Source organism: Fusarium venenatum (assembly GCF_020744135.1).
Source record: "Fusarium venenatum strain MPI-CAGE-CH-0201 chromosome Unknown EDB82scaffold_1, whole genome shotgun sequence".
Lineage (NCBI taxonomy): Eukaryota > Fungi > Ascomycota > Sordariomycetes > Hypocreales > Nectriaceae > Fusarium > Fusarium venenatum.
In genome coordinates this window covers 3,262,648-3,284,843 of record NW_027072129.1, presented here as the reverse complement: position 1 = coordinate 3,284,843, position 22,196 = coordinate 3,262,648, and the positions used below count along the sequence as shown (strand labels likewise).

General features: G+C 47.9%; 10 protein-coding genes across 10 annotated transcripts; 6 read left to right on the top strand and 4 right to left on the bottom strand.

Moving 5' to 3' along the window:
- Positions 1–287: 287 nt before the first annotated feature.
- EDB82DRAFT_485165 (WD40-repeat-containing domain protein) lies at positions 288–2,312 on the bottom strand. Its single transcript, XM_025731320.2, has 5 exons — positions 2,110–2,312; positions 2,011–2,055; positions 1,524–1,962; positions 1,010–1,467; positions 288–959 (listed from the first exon to the last, which is right to left on the bottom strand). Exons 1-5 carry the CDS (start codon positions 2,120–2,122, stop codon positions 484–486), a joined length of 1,431 nt encoding a protein of 476 aa, XP_025590357.1. The 5' UTR covers positions 2,123–2,312; the 3' UTR covers positions 288–483.
- On the top strand, positions 2,313–3,169 carry EDB82DRAFT_485162 (Oxo-4-hydroxy-4-carboxy-5-ureidoimidazoline decarboxylase). The gene is made up of 2 exons (XM_025731322.2): positions 2,313–2,977; positions 3,027–3,169. Exons 1-2 carry the CDS (start codon positions 2,504–2,506, stop codon positions 3,078–3,080), a joined length of 528 nt encoding a protein of 175 aa, XP_025590358.2. The 5' UTR covers positions 2,313–2,503; the 3' UTR covers positions 3,081–3,169.
- A 165-nt stretch (positions 3,170–3,334) lies between these two features.
- EDB82DRAFT_470587 (uncharacterized protein) lies at positions 3,335–4,555 on the bottom strand (the record flags this gene model as incomplete). The annotated part of the gene is made up of 1 exon (XM_025731323.1): positions 3,335–4,555. The coding sequence occupies one exon, from the start codon at positions 4,553–4,555 to the stop codon at positions 3,335–3,337; it is 1,221 nt and encodes a 406-aa protein (XP_025590359.1).
- Positions 4,556–6,523: 1,968 nt separating this feature from the next.
- EDB82DRAFT_485158 (bactericidal permeability-increasing protein) lies at positions 6,524–9,094 on the bottom strand. The gene has a single exon (XM_025731324.2). The coding sequence runs from the start codon at positions 9,003–9,005 to the stop codon at positions 6,780–6,782; it is 2,226 nt and encodes a 741-aa protein (XP_025590360.1). The 5' UTR covers positions 9,006–9,094; the 3' UTR covers positions 6,524–6,779.
- A 751-nt stretch (positions 9,095–9,845) lies between these two features.
- EDB82DRAFT_470585 (thioesterase-like superfamily-domain-containing protein) lies at positions 9,846–10,999 on the top strand (the record flags this gene model as incomplete). Its single annotated transcript, XM_025731325.1, has 2 exons — positions 9,846–10,133; positions 10,190–10,999. 2 exons carry the CDS (start codon positions 9,846–9,848, stop codon positions 10,997–10,999), a joined length of 1,098 nt encoding a protein of 365 aa, XP_025590361.1.
- A 1,285-nt stretch (positions 11,000–12,284) lies between these two features.
- On the top strand, positions 12,285–13,610 carry EDB82DRAFT_33085 (uncharacterized protein). Its single transcript, XM_025731326.2, has 2 exons — positions 12,285–12,472; positions 12,523–13,610. The coding sequence occupies exon 2, from the start codon at positions 12,560–12,562 to the stop codon at positions 13,496–13,498; it is 939 nt and encodes a 312-aa protein (XP_025590362.1). The 5' UTR covers positions 12,285–12,472; positions 12,523–12,559; the 3' UTR covers positions 13,499–13,610.
- A 646-nt stretch (positions 13,611–14,256) lies between these two features.
- EDB82DRAFT_485151 (uncharacterized protein) lies at positions 14,257–15,772 on the top strand. The gene has a single exon (XM_025731327.2). It carries the CDS (start codon positions 14,477–14,479, stop codon positions 15,566–15,568), a length of 1,092 nt encoding a protein of 363 aa, XP_025590363.1. The 5' UTR covers positions 14,257–14,476; the 3' UTR covers positions 15,569–15,772.
- Positions 15,773–16,492: 720 nt separating this feature from the next.
- On the top strand, positions 16,493–17,632 carry EDB82DRAFT_485148 (cytochrome c oxidase subunit VB-domain-containing protein). The gene is made up of 4 exons (XM_025731328.2): positions 16,493–16,690; positions 16,769–16,861; positions 16,977–17,236; positions 17,303–17,632. The coding sequence occupies exons 1-4, from the start codon at positions 16,600–16,602 to the stop codon at positions 17,462–17,464; spliced, it is 606 nt and encodes a 201-aa protein (XP_025590364.1). The 5' UTR covers positions 16,493–16,599; the 3' UTR covers positions 17,465–17,632.
- EDB82DRAFT_485147 (uncharacterized protein) lies at positions 17,633–19,032 on the bottom strand. The gene has a single exon (XM_025731329.2). The coding sequence runs from the start codon at positions 18,547–18,549 to the stop codon at positions 18,055–18,057; it is 495 nt and encodes a 164-aa protein (XP_025590365.1). The 5' UTR covers positions 18,550–19,032; the 3' UTR covers positions 17,633–18,054.
- A 1,146-nt stretch (positions 19,033–20,178) lies between these two features.
- Positions 20,179–21,905, top strand: EDB82DRAFT_543098 (nucleotide-diphospho-sugar transferase; the record flags this gene model as incomplete). The annotated part of the gene is made up of 5 exons (XM_025731330.2): positions 20,179–20,465; positions 20,519–20,917; positions 20,969–21,055; positions 21,105–21,513; positions 21,561–21,905. 5 exons carry the CDS (start codon positions 20,179–20,181, stop codon positions 21,903–21,905), a joined length of 1,527 nt encoding a protein of 508 aa, XP_025590366.2.
- Positions 21,906–22,196: the final 291 nt, after the last annotated feature.

The following is a 22,196-nucleotide window of genomic DNA, read 5'->3' as shown; positions in this document are numbered from 1 at the left end:
TGCTGACAATGATTACCCCACTAGGGACCGCTAACAACAGGCGTCAAGGTTGCCGTACAGGGGGATACATGATGGACGGGCGCCCTCAGGGTATGAGAAAAATTGACCGCTGGAAGCATAAGAGACGAAATTAGTAGGTCACTTTATGCTCCTTACAGTATAGTTGTTAGACTGCTTATTTTTATACTCCAAGACTTAGGAGGCCATTTTTTTCTGCTACCCACTAGGGGCGCCTACCTGAGCTCCACTATGGGCTTTCATTCATGTTTTGAGGCTGAAATTCTGAACTGCGTTTATTTATTGACTTCAAATTTAGAAAGTAAACAATGATGCTAAATAAACAAAATCCTTAATTATCAATTTTCAAACACCTTCTGTGCTTTGCTTTGACCCATTGTCGCAGGCCTTTATAAATACAGGAATTCCAGGGAATCATCCAGCCATCTCCTTTCAGTGCATAGTTTCGTCTAAATCCACCATTGTCTATTCCTTTGTACCAAGTATGCTGACCACACCCTCTCCGTTAATTGTCACTAGCTGCTTCGCAGACTCTCCCCATCGAACCGAGACGGAAGGTGTGGAGCTCTTCACGGGCTCGCTCCACTTCTTGGTAGACTTGGTGAATTGTTGCACAGTCACTCCAGCAGCGCCGCCGGTGGCAAGGAACTGACCGCTGTAGTCCCAGGCCAGAGACTGCACCGGTCCGCCGGTCTCGAGAACCTTGGCGACGGCGGCGTCTCCTTCCTTTCGTAGATCGAAGATGGTGACCATAGTTTGTCCCTTAGCTATAGCAGCGAACCAGTAGCCGTTCTCAGAGAAACTGAGAGCCTGGATAGGGGCACCAAGGCTGAAGGAAGCAGCCTGCTCGAGGGTGTTGGTCATGAAGAGCTTAATCTCACCAGAAGTGGTACCAGCAGCAAAGAGGTGACCATCGGGGTGGAATGCGCAAGCGGTAAGAGCTGGAATCATGTTAGCAAACACTCAATGTGCCAGGGGTTATGCAACTTACTGGCATCAGTGTAAGCACGGGCAGCGCGCTTCTGTGCAACCAAGTCGTAAAAGACGATGCTCTTATCCGTACCGACGGAAGCCAGAATCTCACCGCTGGGGTGAAGGCTTAATGCGGTAGCAGCACCGGCATGCTCGCTCAGCGAAGCAACCTGGTTACCCTCCTCGAAGACCTTGACGCTTCCTTGGCCAGTCGCAAAGATAACACGGGTCTCGGCCCAGGCAGCATCTGTAATGGGTTCCTCCACGGAGATTGATAGCTCGACCTTGTCCTCAGTAGTAGAGTAGATAACGGCCTGGCCCTTCAAGCCTCCGATGGCTGCGTTAACTCCTCCTACGCTGAGAGCTGTAGCATCAGGAACGGGGAGTGAGTGGGTAGCCGCGCTCTCGAAAGCTGAGATCTCTTCGCCGGTGGCCCAGCCCTCAGGGACAGGGCGCTTCTTGCGACCCTTTGATAGTCTGAATCCAATGTTAGCTTTCTGCAGTGTCTTCGTATTTGTCGACTTATCACATACGTCTGATGAGTCTCATCCACCTTCTCGATTAGTTCTTGTGGCAGCTTCTCCACACTGTCAACCTGCATCTGATCACCATCAACGGCACCTCCAGTCACAGTGACCTTGCTCAGAGCATCTCTGGCCTCGTCTCGCTCCCTCGTAAGTCGTGCAACAACTCGCACGGCGGCATCATGTTGGTACAGTGCTGTAGCAAGCTCCTCCCTGGTGCGTGCGAGCTGCTCCTTGAGGTTGTATGTCTCGAGGGCGAGCGCGTCCCATTCGTTCTGGAAGGTCGCGAGGAGGGCTGGGATGGATGTGAGGGTAGGAGGACGCGGTCGGACAATACGCGACGAATGGATAGGGAGGAGATCCTCGGCGGTCAGGGCCTCTCCAGAATCGGGCTCTGTGGCATGTTCATTGATGTATTGCTCGATAAGGCGCTTCTCGTAGACAACACCTGCGACAGGTTAGTTGCCGTGTTGATGTTATTGATGATACAACATACCGGACTTCTTAGACACGACGGGCTCTTGAGGAGCCTCTCCAGAAACTGTCAAGATATTAGCGCGCTGTTAGCTTCTGATGGCGAGCGTGGGCAACATACTTCCACAAAGCATGGCGACTGCGATTTTGAGCTCGTGGAGCTTTCAATTGCTTGTCGTCAGGTAAAGCGCAATCCGTCGTCTCGAAGCTCTGTTGCGACGACAATCGCCTAGTCGAGATTTTGCCGGTGCACTGACCAGAGCTTTTGGAATCACGGGATGATAAGATAAGAACATGTTCGTCATATCCGTATCTTATCAGCCATCATCTTCATGCATGTCTTGACCCGGGGAGGACCGGTAATAGTAGTTTCGCATGTCTCCGGAATCCGATATAAAGTGGTGTAGTGTCGATAATGATATTTCGGTGATGATCTACCTGGTACATGTCTATTTAAATTATAAGTGAACATCTGGTGATAATTGGCTGTTAACCCACCAACTTCAATACCCATCATGGATCTCCTACCACCCAACGAGCTTCGTATAGCAGACGAGGCCGAACAAATCAAGACTTTAGACCTCCTGTTCGAACCGAGTCCGGCAATTCACTCAACTCTCATTCCAGTCCTGAGAGATTCAGAGTACACATCTTACCCCGAACTCATTGACGCCTGCAGATCCCGTCTTGTCTCGCTCGCAGCCTCCAGCTCTCCAACCAACCCAGATAAGACTCTTCTCTCCATCCTCGGATCTCACCCTCGCTTAGGAGCCAAAAAGGTCGAATCTGCACAGTCAGCAGCAGAGCAGGCCAACTTGCAAGGTCAGGGCGAGGAGTTGAATAGACTGAATCAAGAATATGAGAAAAAGTTCCCAGGACTGCGTTACGTCGTCTTTGTGAATGGGCGAGGAAGACCGGAGATCATGGAGAACATGAAGTTCAGAATCTCAAGAGGTGACTTTTCCAAGGAGACTGATGAGGCGTTGCAGGTATGAATGATTCGCGCATTGGGTTTCTCTTACTGACTTCTTATGTCAGGCAATGTGCGATATTGCAAAAGATAGAGCCTCGAAGCTGGATGCAAAGCTGTAAATGCAGCCAGTACTATCATCAACAATCTGCTTCCTACTGATGGTCTTTTAATTTTAAGCCTTTAACAGTCGACTCTGGTAATGCAAGTCAGTCATGATGTGTTTTATAATGCTCCGGGCCTAAAAGCTGGAGAGCGCTTCTAATGTCGCTATGTGTAAATGTGAATAAGAACAACTCGCCGCCCGATGCCATACTTGTTAAGATTACATATTCCTGTTATATGATTTCAGAAGTAAATCTGATAAATGGCGCCACTACCTAGACATCCAGCATATGCCGTCAAGTTCATCTAAATATTCCTCGTACGATCTGTCGTCTTCTTCGTTACCATTTTCGCCATTCTGCCCAAACACAACGCTAAAGTCAGAGTATACACTGTCCTGATCGTCACCGATGTCATCCCAGTCATCATCTGCCGGGTGCATATATGCGAAACTGTCTTCCTCGAGGTCATCCAGCGGAGGTAAATGTACTGTTGGTCGCAGCTCTGGAGACCGGATGGGAAAGAGTCGTGGTGATGTGCGCTTCTTGGTCGCGGCTACGTCACCGACTGGAAGAGGCAGTGCTGCTGGTTTTGATAGTCGGCATGATGTGGGTTTGGAATGCTGGAACGGCTTGAGAGCTTGTTGGTTCGGTTGTGGATTCGTCGATGAGATGAAACTTTGGGGCCCAGCAAGTCCGGTGCCTGTCGGAGCGATCCTGAGGGATCTGCTCGACGCCGAATCTTGTAGTATCGGAGGTTTCAAGCTAGATTTGTTTGTAACTCTCGATGTTATAGCCGCGATTTCCTGCTCGTGCTTCCGTGCTGGCTGTCCTTGGCTTAGCCTCTGCCTTAGACAATTCATCACAGAGAAGCGTAGAAAGGATGTTGCGTGAAGATGTGCGATCCTTCGTGTCAAGTCTACCGAGGTGGCCATCTTCAAGAACCGTTTGTCACCGGCCTCTTGGCCCTCTCTGTTCAGGATGTGCGTTGCGGGTTGTGAATATGGCTGTGAAAGGCGGCTAGTGATAAGATCGGCACGAAGTCGACGCTTTTTGACACTTAGATCGCCTGTGTTGAAGCCATCAACGTCGGATGCACATCGTCGTCTTTTAATTCCTTGGGAAACTGTTGATGTCGGTCGAATTTGAATACTGAGAGGGCCGAATATCGTATTTGTTTCGCCTGAAGAAGGAAATGAGAAGCCCGTTGAGGTTTCAGGCCTCAACTGGGATGCCCACGTCTTGGACCCTGTTATCTTCTTCGTCTGAGCAGCACCACTACTCCCTAACTTGTTGGTGGTACGATGTGCTGCGTCTCCCATTAATACCTCGAATAGAGGATCCGGACCAGGACAACGGGGTACTTGATTCAAGTCATCGGATGAGAGATCGAGCGGAGAGATAGGAAGGTCATCATGGCAACCGCCTTTGGCATGGCAGCGCCACGGCTCAAGCAAATTGATTGAGCTCTGTGTATTTGCCTCTACCTCCATTACCACACCTCTCGCTTCGTCTGATGGAGAGGAGAAAGCTCCAGTTGCTGTCAAAGTTGCGTCGTTCTATCCATCCGCCTGAACCAATCTGCCTGTGTACAGTTCCACGTCGATGGGAGAAGAGTCGAGTGTCTGGTTGAGAATAATGGACTTGTACTTATAAGAGTCCAGAGTTGAGATTTCGAACCAGTTGATCAAGAATGCTCTGAGTTGGTAATAATATCTCCAAGTACCTAGGTAGATGTGATACGTAATGCCTGTTGTAAGTTCAACCGAACTAGCAACTCGCTCGACCACAACTTGGCAGCAGGTTCACAAGAAGCCAATGCCATTCGTTTAAATCAATTCTCATCGAGCCCCGTCTTTTGCTCAAAAAGCTCCTCCTCTCCAAGAAAAACAGAGCTTCAAAAGCTGGGAGTAACTGGCGTGATGCTTGACAAGCGAAGGTGGGGGAGGGAGGGCCTAAAGCCGCGACCGAAGCTAGGCGAGATCCCCGTCGGGAAAGAGGTAAGATGAGATGAGACAAGAGGAGAAAGTCCGTTTTTGTTTAGGCAATATCTCTAGGCATCTCATAAAAAAAAGAGAAGATAAAGAAAGTTCAATCCGATAACAAGAAAGAGAAAACCAGAATAAGAATGGCTAGTAAAGAAGAAGAGGGGAAAGGGTCCTATCGTTTTGGCCGGGAGATTCTTTCAGGTCAAGCAATAGCGTAAATCAGGTAGCGTAAATCATGACATTTCAGTTACTATGCACAGTAGTCTAGACTAGGCAGTCTAGTCTCCTGCAGCAAGGATCACGCTGAACCAATTCGATGGAAAATCCGGGGCGAAACAACCCAACTAGACTAACACGTACCTTGCACACTAGGTAAAGCATGACCATCATTCAGCAGCTACAACATGCAATGGTTTCAGTCTGTACAGGACTATACCTCTCTGTAGACCGAGCACAAGAGAGACATAGACAAAGCGTCGTCTAAACTAGATCTGCACTCTCACAGCCTATCCATCACCAAAAGGAAAAGCTCAAACATCACCGGGGAAGAAAGAATAAACCAGGATCCATGAACATCCGGGGTAAGCCATCCGGGGAGCTTCCAGTGGTTGCAAAGCATTTTATAGGTCAAGGGCAGAGGCCGGGGATCCCCGCTGGGTGCAGTCAGGCGGTTGAATTGAAGCGTTCAAGGATCATCGAGTACAGGGAGAATTTTGCTTTTTCGTTGGCTGAGACTCGGATGGTCGGACAGGAAAGGGGGGTCACCACCAGTTATTAACCAAGGGAGGCAATCCGAGAGATTTGATCATACTACTATGTACTAATTGGACTTGATTGTTTACTATTAGTCTCATGGAGGAACGTCTTGGGCGTGATGCATGCATGGAATCCTCAATGAAACGAATGATGAACCTTGGTCACATCATATACTCTGACTTTCACGACCTGCTTAAAACAGTCGACTGAGTTTTCTCTCCATTATGTATTGAATTGATTCCGTATGACTGTTACCACTTCTACAGAATAACATCTCGTGACTGCATCAACCCTCGTGACAAGCTCAAGCCACCAGAAAACTCATCGCATCCCCCAGTACGTTGTAATTTGTATGCCACTCAATGGATAGCCTATCCTAATAACGGTGATGCTCAGACAACAAGTCTAGACTACCATCACGTCTTGCTGAAACCACCCCATTGGTAAATCTGCAGATCCAAGACCATCCCTACTTATTTGCTTCCCCGCCTATCTGTGAGTCCGGGGATTCAGCCTCAAGGCCTAACAAAAGGCGGTCGCTATTTCTAGGGTTATTATGAGACATCACATCCAGTAATGCCAAATGCATACGCGTACATGTTTGTACCGTAGCATCCGTGTGTTTCGTTCATGCTGAGATGATCGGAGCATAATACATGTCGATCTCATATGCTACGTTGCCTGATTCCGCCACCGATACAGCAGTGAACCAGTTGGCTGTTTCATGGTGTTTATTGAGTGCTACATTCCAAAACTAAAAGTATGTACCAATACAGTCACCTGAACTGAACCATCGACTGGTAAGAAATGATTTGTTTAACCCGACGCCATCCGGTCCGCTGCCTTTTGCTTGAACTCCATGGCATCCTCAAGACAAACTCCAGCAACTCCAACATGTCCTACCTGCATAAACCAGCTAATGAGCGTATCATACCGTACCATACTAGCGTACACGGTGTATCGTAAATCGTAATCAAACTTGCCTTGTGCTAACATCAAAAATATCATTCTTCCATCCTCCCTGCTCGTACTCGAAAAGCTTTTGTTCCGCATCCCTACCTTCCTCTTCCCATAGCTTGACAAGACTTCCAGGAGCATACCGCCCTTGGAATACACCTTGACCTGCCTGAACACCAATGCGGGCGTCAATATTAGGATCAGGCGCTGGAACAAGACGTGCAGCAACAGCTCGAGTGAATGTCCAGAGGTCCTTGGGGTCCGCAATGCGGGTAGCTCGGAGGCGTTCCCGTGCATACAGCATTTCTCTATTCAAGAAATGCAAACCTTCAACGATGGCCGCAGCAACCTTGAGCTCGAGGGCTTTTCGCACGATAGGTCGAATAAATGGCTTCAAAAGCCAAGCCAGACATGCAAACTTGGACTTGCTCAGTGTGTAGTTGAGGTGGTGGATTTTAACCTTGACGTTGCGCAGAGAGACAATTTGTTCCAGGCGGTCCTTGCCGATTTCCAGGTCGAGGGTAATGTCAACACCACGTTTGTCCAGGTGAAATCCGGCAATACCTTGGTCGACCATGCGGAGAAGACCAGAGTGGAGACGGAACCAGTAGCCCAAGTCGTCAGCAGCGATAGAAAGGCCAGAAACAGTAACCTTCATCATGGAGGTTATAGTAGACTGTGTTCCATGAAGTGCCTTCTTCACCTGAACGTCATTGTAGTTTGAAATGTTGAGCTGGAAGGGTAAGAATGAGCTGGAATTAACTGTACGGCCAGGCTCGAGGACAAGATTCTCTAGCAGGAGGTCGATTGCTGGAGCAGATACTTCGACACGTGGAATGGGAATATACTGGATAGCTTGGATGAGAAGAGGAACAAAGATGTTGATAGTGTCGGTAACCAGATCGCTATTGGCGTACTCTCCGGCAGGGGAAAGCAACAGTGCAACTCTCTCGGTTGTGTGGATGAGCTGCTTAATGTCCTGATCATCCAAGATTGATCGAAAAGCAGCATACAGACTAGACAGCAATGCGTCGAGATCATCCCGGATTGAAGACTTGGCAGTCAATTCGTTGGACTTTTTGCGCAAAGTTTGAAACCTCTCCTCGATATTGTCGAAAAAGTCAGGGTCGCTAAACATATTTTGCACCATGTTTCCAATTTGCTTCACAAGTTCATCAAAGTTGGGATCGGTCTTTCCGTCATCGACGACAGCCTCGAAGGATTTTTGGACATTGTCCCAATGCTCACGCTTGCCCAAAGAAGTGATGAATAACCAGAAGTTGTGGACTGCCTTGTCAGCCTCTGGGTTAGGTTTGGTATCCTCCTCAACTGCTTCCACTGTCGCAGCGGCCGCGTGCGAGTAGGCAAGAAGGTAACGCCGAATCAGGAGCGACAGTGTCGAGACGGATTCCTTGTAGTCTGTTCGCTTGCGAAGGTTCAAGACAGTGTTTTTGAGGCGCTTGACAAGTGCATCACCTTCGCCGCCTTTAACGTGCTCCTTGATGCTCTGTGCTGCCCCATCGGCTACCTCAAGGGCACTATCCTTGACAGTTTCGCCGATATCTGCAACTTCATTCTTGAGGTCTTGGTCTGAAGGGGGTGCGGGTGACTTTTCATGGCCATTTGCATTCTTAAGGGCTTCTTCTTCCTCCTTGGAAGGCTTGATGGCCTCGCCAGCTTGTTTAGAGACGTCGGACAAGGTGAAGGCAGTATCTCGTAGTACCTCTCTTCCTACAGTACTGAGATCGGATAAAAAGATTCGGAAGTCGGAATTGGTCAAGAGGAGAGACCCGACAGTCTGCAAGCTCTTGTAAGTAGCCACAGCATCAGCTCGAACCTTTGCTCTGGCAGCCCTCTGTTCGATATGGGCGACATCGACATCTAGACGTGCCTTGGTGAGGTACCAGATAAAATCCTGGATCTGGTCCTTGCTGTTTTTGTGCTGTAGTACTTGGATGAACTGGGTGATCCACAGCTTGATGCTTCTGATGAGAGCTCGTCCTGAAGGGCTCAATTCCTGTCGCTCTGGGTTCAAGATTTGGGCGGAGAGAAGAGTTCGCAGATGGATGATGAGCTGCTCATTGCTTGGCATATAACCCTTTGATATGGCACGCAGCATCTGATATGTATGTAACTTCTCATGCAGTCGCGTCTGCAAGTTAGTGTCGTCATTGTAACGCGGCAGCAGAGGCTCACGCTCTGCCTCTTCACGGTCTTTACCGCAGCCGAAACATGACAACATTTTTAAAAGCTTCAGGCTTTGATCGCCTGCGTTGAATTTATTGGGTTTGATGAATTTGTGAGTATTTTCTTGGGAGTGGTTGCTACGACAGACGAAAAAGTGAGAACGAGAGATTCATATCCATTTTTTGAGAGCGATGATAATAACGACGTCATGACTTAATCGGAGCTTCTGATCCTGGCATGCACCTCTAACTTTAGGCTTGAGGCAACCACAAACCCCCTGTGAAACGCTAAAGGAAACAGCCACGATCTTGATGATTGGTCAAAGAGGAATTCATTATTTCGCATTCATGATGTCTTATTTTGTAGTGATGATGAGTGGGCTTGTGTATGGGAATGCGCCTACAACGAATTCGTCCAAATCGCATCATGGAGCATGTTGATGAGCGATGAATATATTAAGAAAAAATACCTAAATAAATTGCCACTGCAGCTCTTAACAATTGAAAGTGAGAAGAAGCCCTCCTCTCAGTTTATCCCATTCCATTTGCTTGGTATGGTCACTCACTTTAGCAGCAAATCCTGAGATCAGGAGCGTTTTTGGCGATGCAGAAGGAGTCGCAATTTTATTTCAATCGTCTTGACGTCTTTCTCGTGACAATTGCAGTCAACTTTAAGGCTTATATGGATGTTGTTACTTTTCGGCCATTCATCATCAACAGAATGGCCCGCGGTTACTAACCACGGACTATGGTCGGTGGACCTCGGCATCGTCAGCTGGGTGGGAAACCAAAGGAGCGCAAACAAGGAGTCCAGAATAGACTGAACAGCGAACACGAGTAATACTTGAATCATTTATTCTGATTGTATAATTTCAACCAACAAAATTTGAGTCTCGATGACAACGCCAAAAGAATGGGAGCGGTTATCCTTCCAAGAAGCCATGGAGCTATCCAGACTTACAGACCACGCTTCCAGGGTACAGGCCATTCAAAGATTTATGAGTCGCCAACCAGCTTGGACTCCAGGCCAAGAGCTTCCATGGGGCGCTGCCGGAATTCCGCCGCCTAAAATTACAAGAGGAGCTTATGGCGCTGTCGTATATACACAAGCCTCTCTTGCAGCAGCCCGTATAGTTGAACAAGAAGATGAGAGTAAACGGATAGAAAACAGGAGAGGCATACATGTGCGTCGAACCCCCTTATAGTCCGTCCGATCAAAGAACTCACAGTATTTATTTAGTCCATTCATGCTGTCTTTACAAACCCCGGACTTTCAGATCGCCCTTTCATCCTCGATGTATCAGAGGTCCATTCGAGTCGTTCATTTTCTACACGCCTCGTCCACGCTCGTCAACCAACGCATCCTTCGACAAACCCATCAGGGCCCTTTCCCGAATCAGACTCTGAAGCGCCCCTAGGCAACGCTTGCTTGACGAGTATCATCACTTTCAAACGACCAGTTCCTAGTACTGATCAAATCCAAGGGATCCCACCTCAGGAGAGGTTCAAAGACATTCTTTCCTCAAGGAATCCCGATGAATGGGATCCATGTCCGCAGGCAGACGTTGATGCCCTGAAAGCAAAGTTTCCGAATGAAGGCCATGGGGCATTCCCTATTCTGGACATGTACAAAGTTGACATGTCTGCATTCAATACCAATAAGGAAATACCCGAGCGGAGAGAATTGATCTACTATCGATTGCTCAAGCCTCTTTCTAGACAAGATATCAACGCACATATTCTGTGCCATGCTTTCGAGGCAGACCGTAATAGTCTATTCATGCTCGGCAACCACCTGGGCTATGGTCACGATCTGGGCATTGCAGCAAGTCTGAGTTATTCTTTTTACGTCCACGTCAATGCCGAAGAAGCAGTCATGGAAGGTAGTGAGTGGTGGATACAAGAAGCTTATTGGCCACGCTTCAGCGCGGGCAGAGGCGCAATGGAGAGCTTGATATGGAGTCCAGAGGGGAAGCACGTCGCGACTGGCTATCAGGATGGTATCGTACTGCCGATGGCAACGAAGCCAGAGCGAGAGACAAAATTGTAAAGATGATGTTAGTTTAGTTCCGCATCGGCCTTGCGACCAAGAGTTGATTGCGTCCAGTAAGTAAAGTATTGTCTATAGAATCAGTGATGACACATTACCCTGAACAGTCGATAATATAAAGACTTATCTGGACTAAAATAGTTGGAAAGTGGATGTTCTATATTTTTCTATCCCTTCTGACCGTGCCTTCCGTTTGTGATTCACGAAAAGGAGAGAGCTCTTCCTCACAAAGATTTTCTTTTCAGGCTCCAGTCACCCCCCTCGTTCTCTTCGGGATTGCATAATTCGATTTGAGAATCGCCTAACCCATTGAACAACATTTCCTTGCAGCATAAAAACTGACATTCGTTGACTCAAGGAATAATCGTTTATCCCAGCAAAAGCTGCTCTAGTATGTCACTTCGTTCCCTCGCGAGTCAAGGTGAGAGTCGAGAGCAGTAAGATCTAACCGACTGAGTATGTCCCTGGATAATACATTGTTAGGCACGAGCTCTATTGACCAACGCCATCCAGGATCCAAGGAAAGCTGAACTTCCAAGAAGTTATGCCCATCTTCCTGCAAGCCTTCTCCTTAACATTCAGCAAACACAGCAGTGACACAGGTTCAGATAAATCTTCGCATTCAAATCTTCACACTCAGGCGGCCTTTGGGCATACCTCTAGAGCTGGTCAGTGCATGAATAAACGCACCCTTCCCTTTCTGCACTTGCTTGCTTGGTGGCTTCCCCGGGTATATATCACCTGCAGACATTTGACACGGATCTTGCATAGCAGCGCATTATATCTCATCTCTGTTTACTAAATGACCTTCTTTAAACACCACATCGGATTAAAAAGGGGTAAGCCTATTACCTATCTCCTCTTATTATCACTACTAAACATTAAATAAACAAACAGAGAAACGAGGCAGCTATTAAGAAGGACACTTCTCCTATTCTATCCATTGCCATTTCACTAGAGCATGCCGCAGACTGATTCACTGCTGGTAAGTGTTTGATCTGCCTGCCTAACGCATCAGCCATCTTGCACTGCCAATCCTTAACACCAAATCATAATATTTACAAGGTGCACTACCAAAATTTTCCATCTTTCCCTGCCTTTCACATTAAACGGATTATCACCAATCTTCCCCAAACATCATCTTCTTTTATACAAACGTATTGCTTATCCCTTCTACTTTACAAGGCACATGGCAATCCTCTTTTCAATTATCAAGATACTCGTTGTTGCGCGTGGCTCCCCTATGCCGGCTAAGAAACGAAAGTTTTGATAAGTTTGCTTCATTTTCTCTAGCACTGTATTTCTATCCCCTTTCCGTGCTCCATGTATTGGCCTATATTAATTACTCTTTTCGACCCGGCAGTTCTGGCACTTATCTACCTTACTTCCCCTTTAGTGAAGCCATAGGATAGGCTCCTACTATCCAAAAGCTACATCACCTTTCCAACCCCCAGGTCAAAAGACGCTTTCCCTGTAAGTAGCCCTTCTATAATGCTTAGAATACATGCTAACCGCAAATCCAGGACTTATTACACTACTACACAAGCAATACTATTCAAGATGACCGACCGTATCGGGTCCCAGTCTCAACCTGGTCCGGTAGTAGCTGAAGATGTTAATCGGATGCTGCAGAAGCGTGCAGATGAGGTCTTTGCAGTGAGCTCCGATGGGCAGACATACACTGCGCCAAGGTGTCTCATCGGTACTCCAGTGCGCAAGATCACTGAAAATGACGACTACTGGAAGTCGGGATGGCTCTCTCTTGAATCGTTCTTTGCACAGGAGGAAAGTGAGAAGAAAGCTAAAGCTGAAGCGGGTGTGCGACGGCAACTCGATCCTTCAGACAAGCGCGCCGCAAAAGAGCACAAGATCCATTCGGACAATGTCTGCAAGCACAAGAAAATCAGAGAGATATTCGGAAAGGAGACGAACTATCATCCTAACCAGTTGGTTTCCAAGCACCATCTACCTGCGGACGGGCTTTGCTACATGGACATCATGTACAAGCTTGCCTGCAAGGTATCGGATCTGAAATATCTCCAAGATCGAAAGGAGCTTACTATGGATCCATGGGATTTCATCCGATGGCGAGTCGCGCTGAAACTTCAGCCGAAACTTTTGTTTGCAGCGCAGACTGGTCGCGAGTATGTTCGAACCATCATCTCTCAAATCTTCGAAGGACCTGGAACGGTTTCTTTCCCTCGCCCGTATCATGATCCCCTACTTCGCGCAGCCATCATTCGATCAGCTGGTTATCAGGGCCGCCTGAACAGCTACGGCAAGCCCAGCGATAAGCACAAGGTCGTTAAAAAACCTTCTACGACCACTTCTCGTGTCAAAGCCAGGCCCTTGTCGCCTTTGGCACACCGGCCAGTCAATCCTTCTCGAGTTGAGAAACGTCAAAAGATATCTTCTCAACCAAGCAACTACCATGGCGTCAACGCCTTCCGAGCCCAGCAACAAACTCGTCAGGGATCGCAATATAACCCCAAGCAATGAGCATACGGTGATCAAATGTGAGTAGTTTAAGAACAATTCCCTTATTTGTTAGCTAATTCATCTCGACTCGGTTTTTTTATTATGAAGTCCAAGGCTCGTTTCCTTGTGCCAATTGAGCTCAATGAAACTATTCGGTACATACGCCTTCTATCTCGTATATCATTTGCATTGAGGTGACAAACTGGCAATGGGGGATACCTATCAGGATTTTGAAAGTGTTATTCATGGCATACGGATACCGGTTCACATCGGCCAGTTTTATCCTGCATTATCTAGCAAATTTTTGTACAACATCTGCTCCCTCCCACTATTTGATCGCAACTGAGACGATCATCCGCATAGTTCTTCCATGGGCCTGTATCTCTAGGGAGGGTTCAGTACACACCAGGGACTCTAGGTCTTATCGAAATATTGGCTCTCTTGCAATTGAAACTATCATAATACTTTCGACGTCCACCTGGTGCCGATAATATTGCAATGCTGATCTTGTTTGTATCACGGTGAATGACATTGTGGTATCATTTTGACACTATAGTCTTGTAGCTCGTAAAACGACTTGACAAACCATAATAATTAAGAAGTCACGATGATTTATCTAATAACTGCATGACCTCATTTGATCCCGAATTTGTTGCTTCTGTAAGCTTGCCGTACAGCTACATGATCGGGTATGCTGGGTATGTCGGTTATGCCGGGATGAGTCTGAAGTCTTGACGATGTAAGGGTAACTTGTCCATATAATTTCATACTCACTGAAACCACCCTCTAAATACTCTTTAACTGCCTGATCGAATGCTCCTGACTTGAGATCATAAAGAGATAACTGTTCCGTCTACCACTAACCACGTGCAGTCGAGACTTTTAGCTCAATTGGTTCCTGCATCTCAACTCTGAACTTACACCATCGAACACACAGGTAACGTGAATCAACGTTCAGATAATATCGGCCATATTTAATTTGTACTAAACTAGCCAGGTATGAGTTTGCGTCAAGCAGCTGTCAAAGCCAGTCGAGCTCGCTTTGCAAGCCAGTTCCCATGGACAACTTCGCCTGCAACCATCGGCGCACCAATGCGCATTATGTCAGGACCGCAACTCGCTCTAGAAATCTCAAAAGCTGGAGGGTTGGGCTTCATTGGTCCTGGAGCAAAGCCCGAAGACACATCCAAGGACCTAGCTACTGTGCAGGAGTTGCTACGCAATTCGCCTCCCAAAATACTGCCATCCGCTTTTCCCTCCGATCATCTCCCAGTTGGTGTGGGCTTTCAGCTTTGGAATGGGGATTTGAAGTCAGCTGTCCAAGCTGTCCAAGAACACAAGCCTTGCGCAGCGTGGCTCTTTGCGCCACGTCGAGGTCAAGAGGAGCTGGATGAGTGGACGGTCCAGATACGGGAAGCTCTCCCTGATATCCAAGTCTGGATTCAGATTGGTACCGTACAGGAGAGTGTCCAAGTCGCCATGAGTGATCATCGCCCCGATGCTCTTATTATCCAAGGTGCTGAAGCAGGTGGCCATGGTCGAGCCACTGACGGCCTGGGTTTAATGGCCCTGTTCCCTGAAATCGCAGACCAGTGTCAAGACTTTGACATGGCTATGTTCGCGGCAGGAGGCATTGCAGACGGTCGTGGAGTCGCAGCGGCACTCTCACTCGGAGCCACTGGCGCAGTAATGGGCACCCGCTTCCTAGCAGCCACGGAAGCGCGCATCAGTAAAGGCTACCAGCAAGAAGTCGTACGAGCCACAGACGGAGCGCGATGCACTACTCGAACCATGCTCTACAATCATCTTCGCGGCACGATGGGTTGGCCGGAGCAGTACAGCCCGCGTGGGATCGTCAACCAGAGCTTCCACGATCACCAAGCTGGTGTTGAATTTGAGGAGCTGAAGAAGCGACACGACGAAGCTGTCAAGTCTGGCGATAAGGGCTGGGGACCAAAGGGGAGACTAGCTACGTATGCGGGTGCGGCTGTTGGGCTTATACATGATGTACAGGATGCTGGTGTGATCGTGAGGCGTGTGCAAAGTGAAGCCAAAGAGATCATGGCAGAATCGGCAAGGGATTCTATGTAGCATGCAATTCCCACAAGTAAATGTGATCCTTATATTGCTCTCATGTGAGAGACGACTTAACATAGTATGTAAAACAGTGTTGTTGGTTTATTTTCTAGTTATCATAATTCTACAGGAACAATGAGTGAGGAGCTGGGAGAACTACTATATATTATCCTTTAGACGATGCACTTACAACTATGGCTATAGAATAAAGATTGAGGAGATTTTATGGTCACAATTCGAATATGTTTTACTGTTATTGGTGTATTTGCTACATGTGTTTACGAAATCAATGAGTAGTAAGTATGTACCCTGTTTTGATTTTTTATGAGCTTCGCAAGCCAGTGTTCGTCATGAGAATGATTTGAACAGTACCTGTATACTGCCAGGATAGGACAAGCACACATAAACCCGATGAGATGACCGTATTTGGTGTATTTGGATTATGGTTCGTTCGTCACTTACACGCTCTTGGTACCTAGGTTATGATAGTGTAAACCACAGATTCATCTTTCATTACTTCATCAACTTGAATATGTTCATTTTGTCCTTATGTTTGATCTGCAGCTTGCGACTTCGTTCATAACAGTATTAGACATTAATAAAATCCATGAGTTGAATCTTCGTCAGTGAGCCTCGGTAGTGGGTTAAGACGGAATGGATAACAGATGTTATGACTAAGCATGTGAGATCTGAAAGTGACATTTGCAAATTCAAATGATAGAGTAAAGTCAACCAGATATTTCTCATTCCAATCGAGCTATATAATCATGTTGCCAAGATAAATGTGATGGATTTTGGAGCTCAAAGCTTTAGATGACGATTCCGTGATCCGCCTTACTTAGCGACTACAACAAGAGCTTTGAAGGTCACGTGGCTGAGAATACAGCAACTTCAATTGGACAATTGACTTGCCCGGATGGGTCCAGGTTCCAACTTCGACCCAAATCAGCCCATCCCTCACAAATCCCTCGACAACACCCTCTACCTCGCATCCCCGAGTCATCCTCATTGCCAGGCGCAAACCCGATCCGATAAGAACTACAACAATGTTCCTGCAACGCTCCGCCATCACTGCGGCTCGCCGCGTCGCCGCCCGACCTGCTGTCGCTCGCACCTTTGTCACCTCCGTCGCTCGCCGTACGCATTTCTTTCTTTCCCCACAGCCAATGGTATCCGTCGTATGATGGCTGACTAGTGTTTTTGCTCCGACTACAGGTGATGCCAGCCGCCCTGCCACCCCCAGCGAGCAGGCTGCTGCTCTTGCTGGCACTGCCGAGAAGAAGGTTGGATCCTACAAGGTCCTGAAGGGTACGTCAATCGATAACGACGCCGTCGACAGCCTCAATGGCGCGCCCCGTAACCTCGGTCGATGCACCGTGACGTGATATGCAACACTCGCTGACGAAAGCTTCCACTATTACAGAGATCCAGACTGAGGAGGATCTCTTCGGTCCTGGTGCCGCCCCCGGTACCGTCCCTACCGATCTCGAGCAGGCCACCGGTCTCGAGCGTCTGGAGATTCTCGGTAAGATGGAGGGTGTCGACATCTTCGACATGCGCCCTCTCGAGGCCACCCGCCTCGGAACGATGAAGGACCCCATCATGGTCCGATCTGCTGGTGAGGAGCAGTTTGCTGGTTGCACTGGTTTCCCTGTCGACTCTCACAGTGTTACCTGGCTCGGCGTGAGTCCTGACCTTTTTTCGACCCCCGGACAGATGGAAGTGAATCGCTGACATTGTAACTTAAAGATCACCCGCGAGCGCCCTATCGAGCGATGCCCCGAGTGCGGCAGCGTCTACAAGATGGACTACGTCGGTCCTGAGGACGATCACCACCACCACCACCCTCCTGAGTTTGAGGAGCCCAAGACTTTTGCCGATTACATCAAGCCTGAGTACCGATACAAATAAATGCATTGCGCCGAGAGACATTGAGGAGATTGGGCTGCAGTATCAAGTGAAAACTAGACGGGTGTGATGCTGCCCCGGGGGGAGAGGATCCGTTTTGTGTAGATTAGGGTGCCTTGTTCCCTGTGTCAATTTACTAAGTTAGCTTGCAGAAGTTGATGTTGACTATATAACAGATTCTCCAAGATGTGAAACTAATTTAATTTCAATTAAACTTGTAGCCGAGTAGTTCTCGAGCTTCAGGATATTTCACAGTATATAATTGGGTTGTGATGTCATTTCGTTGGTTGAGGTGAAACAGTCTGCAAATGGCAGCTCTCATACGGAGTACCAGGGCCACGAATCGAAATGGTGTGACATGAGACATGGGATGGGATATGTATACCCTTTCCAAGTAAGAGAACAAGCTCCGATATGCCTTCATATACCTGTTGTTCTCATTTGTGAATTCCCTGTTGTCTAGTTCCTGGGATATCGAGTTGGTGTAATGACATCGTCTCGATTATTGTGTGAGGAGCATGAAGACCATCTCAGATGAACGACTGCTGCATGCTTGAGAGTAAAGGCGATGCTGTTATGCTCGCCGTTGTCCTTCAGCCTTCGTCTTCATCAAAGCTCAACTTAATCTTCTTGGCCTTCTTCTTTGGCTTGCGATTCTTGGCGGCGTCTTTATCAGAAACGTCCTTTTTCTTCTTATCCACCCCGTCACCTTCAGCTTTGGCCTCATCAGAATCACCGCCAACGACTTTTCCAACCTTGCGCTTTCTTCCCCCGATAGCAGCTTTGCTTTCAGACTCTTTGGTAGCTTCTTTCACAACCGTCGGATCCGCATCGTGATCTCCAGTGTCCTTGACAACGCCGTCCTTGTCAACCTCAAGATTCACAAAGTTCCCGTCTTCGTCCACGACAAGCGGTACATCTTCGGCTTCCTCACTGCTGGAGCGCTTCTTAGCTGATCTCCGTTGCGCAGCGAGGAGTGGATCGGGACCAGTTGCGCCAGCAGCTTGGGCGCGCAGAGCCGCAAGGAATGGCGGTGCTGCGTTGTCGTACGACAGATTTTTTGAGTTGATCTTGGGAGTAGAAGCCATGGTTGAAGAGTTTGGATGAAATAGAATGAGTGAGTGAGTGAGCTGGAGGTTTGATGTGGTTGGTTCTCTCACAAGCTGTCAACGATTGGTTTACAGCTCTTTGTCAGCTTTTCGATACCGTCTTTTGATCCTCCATGAAACCTGGATCCAGAAACACAAACAAGCAAAATGTCAGTCTATACTATTCTAGGCAAAGAATAGTTTATCTGCATGCAAACGCAATGAAAGTGGGGCTCCTGTGCTAAACCTATTTTTCTGGCCATAAGACAAGATTGAGATGAAACTGAATTTCTTGCTTTTATCAGGTCCACTATAAACTAAGGCAGATCGATGGAAACTCAGTATCTACGGTGAGCGACAAGTGGTGAGAACCTAATTACAACCGAATTTGGCTTCTTTTTCTTCTTTTTCTTCTTTTTCTGCTTCTCCTGACAGGGGAAACTTTTGGCCAATATGAAGACGCGGACCGGGAGATCATGATGGATATTCCGCCCTTTTCATTTAGATGAAGTTGCGGTGTCTGATTGGATTGAGCCCAAAAAGCAGGGCGGCCTATTGGGTACGGACGAGCCCGTGGCCCCCCTGTAATCATGACCCGGGCTAATAGCAGGTACCTGCTGGGCCAGGGCAGCCGGGCCCGGGATTTTAGTTGAATGCGGATGGGGATAGGTGCATGAAATAAACTGCCAATATCAGTCACTGTGCTACAACTACAACTACTCCAATCTCTTGAGTCTAGCACATCATGGTTGCCCCATCTCAACCCATGATGAATTCTCCTGATTATCTCCTGTCTTTATGCTTTACCTGTGCTTTTTCTCCTCCCTTTCTTTTGCCTCTTTTCTGTTATCCCTTCCAAAACTAAGACTTGCCCTCATTTATCAGAGTCAGTCTTATCTAATCGCTTCCATTTCCCTATGATTAATCGCCCTTGCTTTATTGTAATGTCAGACAAACACCCCCTTCTTCATTGGTGATTTAAAGTATCCATATTACTACTGCTGTATTCTTGTCCCTCGTTATCAACCGCCAAGTCTGTGCCCCACTGTCCCATCTATGCCGGTCGACGCGTCAGTGAGTTGGGTTTCTTGCTTTGCTGGGTCCAAGATTTGGCTTTTGCTCTCTAGTTACCTAGCTTTGACTTTGGCGTGGGAACGTGGTCGGTCCCTGCCGCTCATTACTTAATTCCATTCCCTTGTCCATCTGCACTGTACATCTTTTCTTAGATCCAGAATCCTTCAAGATCTCGAGGCGCTGCGACCACTCTCTTTGCTTCCATCTAAGTTAAGGTGATCACCTGCTTGGACTACACGATCCGAACGACGAGCCACGACAAAACGATACCACGACCGTTTATTCTTTCAACGACTGAACCAAACTGCGATTGCGTCTACCTAATTCTCCCAACCTTTTGGTCCCACCCTACCCCCAGATCGATCGACCTACGAATACGTACGGTAGTTACGATAGCCCCGTCCGCCAACACCCATCTTCCTCCTTACTCTCGACCTCCTATTTCTTCGTCTTCGACGGCCGTCGCAGGCGCCACGATACGGCGCAATTCATGTCCTCCCGACTACAATTGCCATCAATCGCACAACCTGCCGCCGCGGTAGGCTCTTCCTCGCCATGGACCTGATCAGAAGGGCCACTAGGGTGGCTCCTAGCAAACCTTCTCTACAACTACCCCTCGATGAGAAGAGGGACTCCAAACACAACAAGGCTGTCGACAATCGCATGGCCTTCTTCCGTAGACCGCTGCGATTAAAGGGGAACTCAACGATTTCTGTACCTCTGGGCGTGGTTATCTTTTTCCCTATGCTTGTTTTAATTCTTATTTTTATTCTTTTCGTCAGCCATCCCAGTTCCCCAGGCAGGGGTTTCCTTATACCAGGAGGTGCTGCCCCTAAAATGCGGTATGTTTGATATCACCGGTTTCGGCATGGCCCCTAGCTAACAAGAGGAAAAGGAAAATCAGCGAAAAGTACGACAAGGTGTTCGTCGAGGGCTGTGCCCAGCCCGACACCAGCCAGCCCAGAGCCAATGCTGCTTTTGTGATATTAGCGAGAAATAAGGAGCTTGATGGTGTGCTGCAATCCATCAAGTCGGTCGAGAGACACTTCAACAGATGGTACCATTACCCCTATGTGTTCCTCAACGACGGTGATTTCGACGACAACTTTAAAGAGGCCATTCGAAACCACACTTCGGGCGAAGTTGAGTTTGGAAAGGTTGGACCTGACATGTGGGGGTTCCCGGATTGGATCGATCCCAAGGTCGTTAAAGAAGGCATTGCTAAACAGGGTGATGCTGCCGTCATGTACGGAGGTCTTGAGAGTTACCACAAGATGTGTAGATTCTACTCTGGGTAAGTTGAGGCAACTTTGCTCTTCAGCAGCGTAACTAACAGCGCATGCAGCTTCTTCTTTAACCACCCGTTACTACTAAAGTATGAGTGGTATTGGCGAGTTGAGCCTGAGATCAGCTACTTCTGCGACATCACATAGTATGTTTGTTCTTCTGACAAGATTTATGCATTGCTAAACATGCAACAGCGACCCATTCCAAAAGATGATTGAACACAACAAAACATATGGCTTTACAATTGCCGTCAAAGAGCTTCGCGAGACTGTCCCCAACATCTTTCGATACGCCTCCGCATACAAGCGACTCAACAACATTAAATCCAAGGGTCTATGGGAAATGTTTGTCGAACCACCTGAGGATGATGAGGAAGACTCGACCAAGGAAAGCGATACTTCTCCAAACGATAACAGCTTCTGGGATACCCTCACAGGGAAGAAGAAGAATACGATCGACCCCGAGTCAATGGAGGGAGAGGCCTACAACATGTGCCATTTTTGGTCTAATTTCGAGATCGCCAAGCTCAGCTGGTTCCGCAGCAAGGAGTATCAGGATTTCTTTGAAATGATGGACCGAAGTGGTGGCTTTTGGATGGAACGAGTATGCAAGCCTAACCTCCCTTTTATAACAATGCTAACATTCCTTAGTGGGGCGATGCTCCCATCCACTCCCTTGCCGCTGGCGCTCTGCTTGGACCCCAGGACATCCATTACTTCCGAGACTTTGGGTATCGGCACACGACAATCCAGCATTGCCCTGCTAATGCACCCAACAAGCAGCTCCCTCGTGAGCCTTACCTAGAAAAGACGACATTCCCGGAATATAAGCGATTCGAGGAAGACGACTACTGGGAGCAATGGGACGACGTGCAAGAGGGTGGCATTGGCTGCCGCTGTAGGTGTGATACAGATGTCGTTGATGTTGAGGGCAAGGAAGGATCTTGTCTGGCTGAATGGGTCGACGTTGCTGGCGGCTGGGCTCATCCATATTAAGGCGCTCGAATACTCAAGATTGCTTCAGTATTTGTACACTATGGACCGATAGATGACACCATATTCGAGCATTTCGATTATCAACGGCGCTTCAGGGGCATGAGCAACTTCGATTCGACCAAGTCACAGGGATTCTTACACATTTGGGGATAGGATAAAAAAAGAGGGGTGCGGCGTTTTGCTTTAACAAGAGGATCTGGTCGTTGCTGTTACAAGGCTTTCGCCCGTACATTTCGTTCAGAATGTTCGTTGCTGTATTACAGTACAGGACATGGCAGATGCATTGTGTGG

What these genes read in the sequence shown, in the direction of transcription:
- EDB82DRAFT_485165 (XM_025731320.2), bottom strand. An exon ending in GTGGATGAGACTCATCAGAC is followed by an intron (nt 1,468 to 1,523) that starts GTATGTGATAAG and finishes CATTGGATTCAG; the next exon opens with ACTATCAAAGGGTCGCAAGA. An exon ending in CCGTGCTTACACTGATGCCA is followed by an intron (nt 960 to 1,009) that starts GTAAGTTGCATA and finishes ACATGATTCCAG; the next exon opens with CTCTTACCGCTTGCGCATTC.
- EDB82DRAFT_485162 (XM_025731322.2), top strand. Translation starts at nt 2,504, where the DNA reads ATGGATCTCCTACCACCCAACGAGCTTCGTATAGCAGACGAGGCCGAA. An exon ending in AGACTGATGAGGCGTTGCAG is followed by an intron (nt 2,978 to 3,026) that starts GTATGAATGATT and finishes TTCTTATGTCAG; the next exon opens with GCAATGTGCGATATTGCAAA.
- EDB82DRAFT_485158 (XM_025731324.2), bottom strand. Translation starts at nt 9,005, where the DNA reads ATGTTGTCATGTTTCGGCTGCGGTAAAGACCGTGAAGAGGCAGAGCGT.
- EDB82DRAFT_33085 (XM_025731326.2), top strand. Translation starts at nt 12,560, where the DNA reads ATGACCGACCGTATCGGGTCCCAGTCTCAACCTGGTCCGGTAGTAGCT.
- EDB82DRAFT_485151 (XM_025731327.2), top strand. Translation starts at nt 14,477, where the DNA reads ATGAGTTTGCGTCAAGCAGCTGTCAAAGCCAGTCGAGCTCGCTTTGCA.
- EDB82DRAFT_485148 (XM_025731328.2), top strand. Translation starts at nt 16,600, where the DNA reads ATGTTCCTGCAACGCTCCGCCATCACTGCGGCTCGCCGCGTCGCCGCC. An exon ending in ATCCTACAAGGTCCTGAAGG is followed by an intron (nt 16,862 to 16,976) that starts GTACGTCAATCG and finishes CCACTATTACAG; the next exon opens with AGATCCAGACTGAGGAGGAT. An exon ending in ACAGTGTTACCTGGCTCGGC is followed by an intron (nt 17,237 to 17,302) that starts GTGAGTCCTGAC and finishes TGTAACTTAAAG; the next exon opens with ATCACCCGCGAGCGCCCTAT.
- EDB82DRAFT_485147 (XM_025731329.2), bottom strand. Translation starts at nt 18,549, where the DNA reads ATGGCTTCTACTCCCAAGATCAACTCAAAAAATCTGTCGTACGACAAC.